The 8,855-nt window shown below is 38.2% G+C and overlaps 1 protein-coding gene across 1 annotated transcript; it reads right to left on the bottom strand.

The window, feature by feature from the left end:
- Nucleotides 1-789: 789 nt before the first annotated feature.
- On the bottom strand, nt 790-8,653 carry STRAP (serine/threonine kinase receptor associated protein). Its single transcript, XM_010189773.1, has 10 exons — nt 8,564-8,653; nt 7,488-7,645; nt 6,655-6,736; nt 6,317-6,389; nt 5,645-5,741; nt 4,093-4,230; nt 3,536-3,672; nt 2,676-2,825; nt 2,057-2,122; nt 790-1,727 (listed from the first exon to the last, which is right to left on the bottom strand). Exons 1-10 carry the CDS (start codon nt 8,651-8,653, stop codon nt 1,666-1,668), a joined length of 1,053 nt encoding a protein of 350 aa, XP_010188075.1. The 3' UTR covers nt 790-1,665.
- Between the last annotated feature and the right edge of the window lie 202 nt (nt 8,654-8,855).

The following is an 8,855-nucleotide window of genomic DNA, read 5'->3' as shown; positions in this document are numbered from 1 at the left end:
GGGCATTATTCCAGGTGTCTCTGTGAAATGCCACACCACCTACTTGAAATACAGCACGAAGACCATAGCCTGCAAGAAGTTTCACCATGGAGTGGAGCATGTGAGTTTCTTGTTTTAAACACATCCTTCAGCTAGTAAAATGAACAGCTTCTAGGCTGAAGTACTAGATGTGGAGACCCCATAAGCCTTAATGGATTTAATGATAAAGCTGAAACAATTAGCGGTAAATCAGAGGGGTTTAAGTTGCTTGGTTTTAAAGTATAACTCAGATAACTGCAAAATTAATTTATCCTTAATACTACTATTGCACTAAGAAACCATGATGATATAATTCTTTGTTTTGTTTCCTTCCCCCTCCCCAGATAGTTGAAGCTGGAACGTACCTCTGTCCATCACCGAAGTGCAACCACCTGCTCAAGCAGGCTTAGCTACAGCGGGTTTCTAAGGGCCATGTCCAGTTGGAGTATAAATACCTTCAAGAATGGAGACTTCACCACATTTCCAGGCAACCTGTTCCAGTGTTTGCCCTTCACAATGGAAAACTATTTTCTTATGCTCAGACAGAATTACCCATGTTACAATTTATACCCCAGTATTCAAATACTATGTTTCAATTTTCTATGATAGCATTACTGTACTGGGAGAAAAAAATCCAAAAGAACAGAAAGGACAAGTGTGAATGTGACAAAAATAAGAAAGTATGTGAATAAGTACACCTGTGTAACTTTTCTCCTTTCCATACAGTATGCATTATGTAAACTATAACATTAAAGGAAGTGACAAGTGGAAGAATGGCAATATTTTCTTTAATGAAGAAAATAAGATTTGTAACCTTGAAAGAGTAACTTTTATCCAGTCTGGAGGACTAAACCCAAGCTCCATACAGAGTCATAGCCAACCTCTGAGATTTTCATGTACAACCAAGTATTTCAGGAAGCATGTTTAATTTAGGAGTTTTTACCATTTTTGATTTGAGACTCATGTTTACATTCAAACTTTAAAGAATAAAAAGACACAAAGCTTACAGATCAAAGAACTTGCCACCCTCTGTACCAACACTAAAACATTTTTACTGCTTTCCCTCTGTATAGCACAAACACAAGATGCTAGAAAGGATTATGTAATTAACTTGGTTGCTTTTCCATTCCATGAACCCAACGCTCAACAGCAAGATACAAGTTTTGAGAGGCATTTTATTTAGACAACTGCATACAGTTAAAACGTTCAGAAGCAGTGTACAATGAAACAAAACCCAAACCAAATATTTTTAGTACAGAGTCCTTTCTTTTCAACCAAAGCCAAATGTTTCAACTTTCAAGAGGAAAAAAATGGGTACAAGCTGTTGCATCTCTTCTCCATAATAAAGAAAACACACTACAATGAGTCTAACTGAAATTGGAGAGACTGGATATTGGCTTGCACACTTCTTTGAAAAGACAGTAGGCAGTTATGCTAAAAGGATAGCAAAACTCTACTACTTGTCTTCTGGGGCTTTTTTGGACGCTCAGTTCTCTTACAGACAACACCTAGCCAGTTCCACCGCATTCTCATCAATTACTGCCCATCTTTGCCTTATGTAGAGAGGGCACTCTGGAAGGCTGCTGTGTATCACTGTTCACTTGATTTAGTCTCTGATGTCCATATGCTGCATAACAGTTGCAATAATCAGGCCTTAACTTCAGGAGTTGGGCTGTACACTGGATCCGAGTTTTCAGAGGCAAGATCTTCTGCAATGAAATAAAAAGGGTATTATTTAACTGCACTTCAGATATATAAACCAAAGAAATGTTGTAGGGATTGCTTAAAGACCAGTTCAGTTTGTTCTCCCATTTAACCTGATCCAGTTATACTACACCATCTGTTCAGTCTTGCACAGCTCTAATCACTAGTCTGACACTTACCAGTCATTTTCAGGAAAATGCACTCAAAGGTCTTTTGAGTGAGAAGTGCCAGAAGGCACTTGGGGAAAACTACCTCTTCCATACTAAAGAACGCTACCGCCTTTACTGATCTTTTGACATTTAGCTGAGCTGAAGTTGGCAGTTCAGTACATTACCTATTTCCTCCTCTGCAGTTCCTGGAAGGGTGGTCCTTGCTTTTGCTGCTTCTGCATTCTCCTCTTCTGTAGAAAGGAAGGAGAAAAAACAGTTAGTACCTTCAGTTCCCCCCACCTACTTTAATAATAATAATTTTAAAAATCCACTTAATGTACTGTTGAGGAGAAAGAGATGGGTAAGTAACTCCATCAATGGATACTTAGACTTGCAGTCTTCGAGACATTGCTTCCCACCTCTGCCCCAAATTTAAAGAACTGAAGTACAATATAAAATAAATCTATCATTCACACTTGTTTCTAGAGATTCTTTTATCCTTAAGACTTATAAAAGTGGTATTTCTTATTTCTTGCATTATAACATAAAAATACATCAGACTACTTGCTGAATTACCCATATAGTGTCTATATTCAATAAGCTTACAAGTTTGAAGTTAATTGCTTAAATGACAGCTACAAAACTAAATCTTTAAATCTAACAGACCTGAGTGGATAAAGAGACCCTCAGAAGACAGTACAGTTACTGTATGAAATTCAGGTGATGTTTACCACTTATGATAGATATTACTTAACAAGTGTAGATGAAGCAGCAAAATTTCACCAGGAACAAGCGCACACTTACCAGGAACTACACACTTCCAAAGACCATAAGTTTTCCCTACTATTGTCTGCCACAGCCTTAGCGTACCATCCTCAGAGCCACTTGCATATAACTCTCCATCAGGGCTAAATCTCACACAGTGAATTGGACCAAAGTGTCCTTTGTAAGATTCTATAAGAGAACATATCAAGACCATTAATTTCAAATTTCACCCAACAACTGAAATTAAAGATGGGGCACTTTCTCAGTATTTAACTTCTGATGCAAAACAAAGCTTTTATTAACTGGTACCTCAGTGATCTCTAATTTAGGTAACATATTAATGTTTTGTTAACTGCAAGAAAACAGGTGCTTATTTACTCTAGACAAAACTACAAAGTAACCAGTACCATGGAGTACACATGCTCTGTTCCCTCAACCCCTCACTCCAAACATACAATTTTAGATGAGGACAGGATCAACGGACAAACTTAGAAATACACTTTTCTTGCAATCTATTTGGCCAACATTAATAAGAACACAAACATATCACATTTTTCTTAAAAGTGAGTAGCAGCAACTCATTAGACATATCTAATGAATGCTACAGTATGACAAGTTAATACACAGCATGCTACTGCAGCAATACAGAATGACAAGTTGGTTTTCTTTTAAATACCTGCAAAGAGCTGTTTAATGGAGGCTTTAATTAGTTTTGGAAGAGTAACATTAGGTATACTGAGATAGGAAAAAAAAACGCTTAACTGGTAATACATCTTTTCATCCTCTTGCACAGCATGCTATGCTAAGACTTTGAAGGCAACAGTTTCATTTATTAATCATTATTTCATTAATCTAATACCCATTTCAGAACTAATTTTTATTATAGAAGACAAACATACCTAATTCCTCTCCTGTATTATAGTCATATTTATAGAGTTTAAAATCTTCACCACCTGCAACCAAACATTCTTTCGCAGGGTGAAGTGATGCAGAATTGATTGTAGCAGGTGCTTCAAATGATTTAATCTGCTCTAAACTGGGGGAGAAAAGTTTGTTAATAAAATTCATTAACAAAACAAAAGCTCACACATTCAGAACTACTTTCTGGAATACGTTAAAGTGTGTAACTTGCTTTCTTAAGACATCATAGAGATGTATAAATTAGTTTTCTGAAAAGCACAGAACTGAACCCTGTCTGAAACTTATTTAACAACAATTACAATTAGCGTGAAATACAAAAATGGCACCAAATTGTTACAGTTTAGCATCTTATAGACAGGGTTCACTATTTTAGAAGAGGGCAGTTGTTTCGCACTCTGCCTCTGACACGATGGCAAGCAAAGACATCTGCTGACACCAGTTCTGACAACTTGGTGATTTTGGCCTCATACAGTCAATTTTTACCCACAAGCAAGCCCATTACTCAACCTGTGAAAATTCTATGTTGTAGACTCACGTTTCTGCACTATGAAAAGCAATAGTCTTCCCATAGGTTATCACAAGTATCTGTCCTTCTGGAACATACTCCATGCTGCTCACTGACATTGCAACATTTATTGCCTTCACTTCAGTCATGGTACTCCGGTCCCAGAGGCTAAAGAAAAAACAATAAAGAAAAAAACCCTCTAATATTACTTCAGCAAATCAAATAGTTTTCACCTCCCATCCATGGCAAGATTTGGATTGCAAAAGTCACCTAACAAAGAACATAGCTTGATTCCACAGGTACTTCAGATTTTCAGTGGCATCCTTATCTTAAAACTTTGCCTAGACGAGAATGAAGACATGCTTACTTCAGAACACTGCTACTTCTGAAGCTTAATGCAACAACATGAAGTGGTACACATACCATTTAACTCCTCAAGAATTCTCTTAGAGATTGAAAAGCTTGTTACAAGTCTCCTGAGCAACAGAGCTTTCTAGAAACAAGGTTTGAGGATTCCATTCTGCCTTTTTACCTCACAAGGCAAAGAGGTACTAATGACAATTTATACAAAGAGCAGAGATTCATTTAACATAATGCAGTTTTCTATCTAGTGGTACAAGAGCTATCTAAACAGAAAAGAAATGAAATTATTTTGCTATGACAATTAAGAATATTCATGAATTAGCCAACTGCTGCGTTTCTATTTCTACAACTCAAGAGAAAAATAAACAAGACAAGGCTCCTGTCTGTCTTGAACACTAGGAAACTGGAAAGAACTGGAGCTGAAAGGGAGACTACTGGGAAATTGCACCAGTGACTTCGCCCTCTCATTCTTCCTTCCACGAGGCAGAAAAGACCATTGTATTTATCTCTCCCCTGTGCTGTGCCATAAATAAGAATGGTGAGACAGCTAGGCATGAGATGACACTGGTCATATCAGCCAGAAAGCTAAGGAAGCAGTAAGGCACATCACCCATTTTTTCTGCACAGCTCAGTTTGAGGAAAGATCTTTGTTAATTCATCTCCACAGCAGTCAGATTTCAGCACATGTCCTACTAGGTGGGCATAAACAAAACACTTAACCATGACTGGATGAGCCTTATTATAAAAACACTAAAGCCTACTCAACTTATCAGCATGGTAGGGAAAGAGAGTTACATCTATCAACAGTGCACCATTACCAGATACTCCTGTCAGTCTTTTATTCCAGTTTCTGGCTAGTCCATGCCTTGTGCATCTTTTAAGGCCGGGTTGCAGAAGACAAGGCAGAAAAAACGCAGCAGAATGTGTATTCACAAGATCACTCATCTAAAAATTAATCTTCTCTAGGATTACGAAAGGTATAAATTTCTTCTGCTGTACAGTTCTCAAAGATCACCTCTTCTTATCACGGAGGACATGTTTATCGAGCAAATCAGAATTATTACAAAAGTTATGCCTCTAGCAGAAGAGAACTGTATTAGGCCTACAGCTAGAATAACTTTCTTTACTTACATCCTTTACCAACAAATGTAACTATCCTCTCATACAGACAATAACTAACAGTGAGTTTCTCAGGAATCCAAAAGTAACTTCTTCTTACCGGACAGTTTTATCATCAGCTGAAAGAATCTGTTTGTCATCACTGCTCCATAATGCCTTTTTAATGCCAGAAGTATGTCCACTGACAACATCAGGTTCTTAAAATAAAGCCAAGTATGTTAATGCATGTAAGAAAATGAAATAAATGTAATGCAGCATTTTGGGAGATTAATTAAGCTATATGGATTTCCATTTTCTAGAAACTGAAAAATTACTCCAAGCATTAATGACTTGATTTCAGATCTTATTCCAGGAACAGGATAAATGTAATCTGGGTATCTGACTGACTGAATTTTCACTAGTTTAACATCAAGGTTCTCTACCTTCATATCAATCATCAGTAGTTCAGTATCAATATGAATTTAAACATACTTAAATATGTGATGTCTTTTTCTTTCAGATGATTGAATTTTAAATTAGACCTACTTCTAATGGAGTCTGCATTGAACTGAAACATGCTATCCTTAAAAGTCCATTACAGATAAACTAATTCACTTGTAAAAGCATAAACTTCAACCATACAAGTTATTTTACTATAGTAAAAGGTTATAGACACTATTTGTAAAACAATCCTCATCTTTGTCTTTTGTGATTCATAACAGAAAGCAGCTCTTAATTTCAGAACTTTCATTTAACTCCAAAAACCAAGAATCAGTTCTAAAAGCAGACTCACCTGCTTCTGGCTTGCTCAAATCGTAGATACGCAACAGTTTATCTTGTCCACCTGTTAACAGATAATTGCTATCCTGAAACAGAAGTTATAAAGAGTCAACTCTATTTTGAATTAAAATACCAGCCTTCATCTGTGACTCTTAAAATAACAGTTTTCTCTCGTACAGCCTCTAACACACTTACTACATTTAAGTTATAACCTTAAAAACTAGAAGTGATTAGAAGTGCTAGATTATTTGCTTGTTAAGACACACACGTAAAAAGTAAAAAAGTAACTAACAGCAAAACATAGTCAAGAGCTTACTTCCACAGTGAATAAGGTACAAAGGTTTTCCATACCTGTGTAAAATCCACACTTTTGACAATGTGTTTGTGAGCCAATGTGATTAGTTCATCACCTGACACAGCATCCCATACTTTACTAAATGGCAAAGAGAAAACACACATATTTGAGTAGCACCAAAACAAATCAACCTGAACAGTCAGATTAGTTTGTAAGTAATCTTTCCCGACAACATCATAACACTTAGGCATAAATGCTACATTCTAATAAGTTATAAACCAGTTGGTAAATGAGAATACTTTATATGCTTTTAATGAAGCTTCTTTTTTGTACTATTCCAGCATTTTTCTTTATCCTCTTCTACAGGATAATGTAGACTAATTAGCACTTTAGTTTTAAGATAAAGGCAATTCTTCTCTGCAACTTAGTAAAGATTGCCCTCTACTAACAGGATTCAGCTTGCCAAATATTAATATATGCTGCAAACAGCACAACCAATCAACAACAACAAAACTCAGAGATAATTCAGTAGAATTTTCACAAGTTTTTTTCTTGTATTGAAAGGGGCTAACTGGTAGAAGCAAAATAAAAATTACTCTTTCAACTCTGTTATAACCACAGTGCCAGAGAGTAGAGACATACAGAAATGTTATTCTAGCAAACTGGTACAGTAATTTTTATCAAGAAGCTATCATAGCTTTTCATCATGACAGAATTAAATGTAGCTGCTTTGAAGAACCTAAAAGTCTAGGTTTTAATCTGGCTAGCCATAAATACGCTAACAGTTATTAAAGAGAAAAAAATGAATCAGTGATTTACTACACGTCACCAAAGAGCACTATAGCCTGAAATCAAAATACAGATTTTAAACAGACAGTTAATCACTTACGCTGTAAAATCTGCTGCTGCTGTAGCTGCTTTAGTGGCATCTGTATTCAAAGTGGCACCCCAAACAGCACCTTTGTGACCTAGAAACGTGCCAATCCAGTCTCCTGTGTCACCCTGACGCAGCATAGGCTTACCATCTTCACAAAAATGAAAGCAATATTCAGGTAACATGATTAAAAAAGGAAGCTGATTTAAAATAAAGATTTCCTTGCACCAGCATGTGGAAATACCATATACTTTATGAAAATATTATTTGTAACAGAGTCTAGCTGAAGAGCTCAGATGTGCAGCTGTACTTGCTGCACGCATCTAAAACTGTACAGACATTAAAATGCTACTCCAAATGAGATTAAAGTTTTCTTTAGGTTTGTGTTAAGGTAGAAGGGAGACAGAAAGGAGTACTTCATATTTAGGTTTTGGTTTTACTCAAGTTTTCTTCAGGCAGGACAGGTTTGGTTTTTACTTTGGAACAACAGTTTCAGACTAACAGTACTGAGGAGTAAGTCTTTTCGTTATAATCCAATATGCTTAAAACACAAAGAGATGATGTAAAAATGAAGCAGAAAGCCCTTCCTGAGATGATTTTTTTCTGGGAGGCTATCAAAAAGTTATTTAAACAAGAAACTGTAGAGCTGAACTGAAAGCACTCCAAAGCAGAAAGCAATGTCCTTTTAAAAATTCATGAATACATACGTAAGATTAACATATACATATACGAAGGAGACACGCTATTCACATCATGAGAATACTTCTCATGGGAAAGAGGGGGACGTCATCACTCCATGTCCAGCAAGGCTGCTACCCTGGATAGACCGGAGCTCACTTTAAAACCTACGGCCTACATGCCTAGGCGGTAGAAATGGGCAATTTTAGAGACATACCAGGCCAGCACCAGCCCCCTCCCTCCCCACTACACCACCCTCAGGAAGGCGACGCGCGGCCGCCAAGCAGCGAGGCGGAGGCGCGGCGCAGCACGCTCTCCACATCCCCCTACCCCTCCAGGGTGCGAGAGCATCCCCGCCGCGCAGACTCAAACAAAGGGGGCGCCACTACCCCCGTCCCCGCTCACCCTTGGATGTAGCCGTATGGGGTGACGCCGCTGAAGGCCAGGTCCACCACGGGCCGCGTGTGCCCAGAACACGTCAGAGGGGTCTGTCTCATGGCCATGGCGGCGGGGAAAAGAGACGGCGCGGGGTGGTAGCAGCGTCGGAAGCCTGGAAAGGGACACGAATCCCCACCGCCGGGCAGGAAACCGCGATCACGGCGACGAGCGAGGAAATGACGACACGGAAACGCTTAGGAGAGGAAGTAACGTCAAGGGGGCGAGTGCGCAGCCGGAAGTGTTGCCAGGCGCAGGCCTAGGCCTGGG

The sequence above is a fragment of the Mesitornis unicolor genome, unplaced genomic scaffold, assembly GCF_000695765.1.
Source record: "Mesitornis unicolor isolate BGI_N332 unplaced genomic scaffold, ASM69576v1 scaffold38558, whole genome shotgun sequence".
Lineage (NCBI taxonomy): Eukaryota > Metazoa > Chordata > Aves > Mesitornithiformes > Mesitornithidae > Mesitornis > Mesitornis unicolor.
Note: the sequence above shows the minus strand (reverse complement) of the source record. Positions and strands in the feature narration are given on the sequence as shown.

What these genes read in the sequence shown, in the direction of transcription:
- STRAP (XM_010189773.1), bottom strand. Translation starts at nt 8,653, where the DNA reads ATGGCCATGAGACAGACCCCTCTGACGTGTTCTGGGCACACGCGGCCC. An exon ending in GCAGCAGCAGATTTTACAGC is followed by an intron (nt 6,737 to 7,487) that starts GTAAGTGATTAA and finishes TTTGCCATTTAG; the next exon opens with TAAAGTATGGGATGCTGTGT. An exon ending in GCTTTTCATAGTGCAGAAAC is followed by an intron (nt 3,673 to 4,092) that starts GTGAGTCTACAA and finishes TTTCTCCCCCAG; the next exon opens with TTTAGAGCAGATTAAATCAT.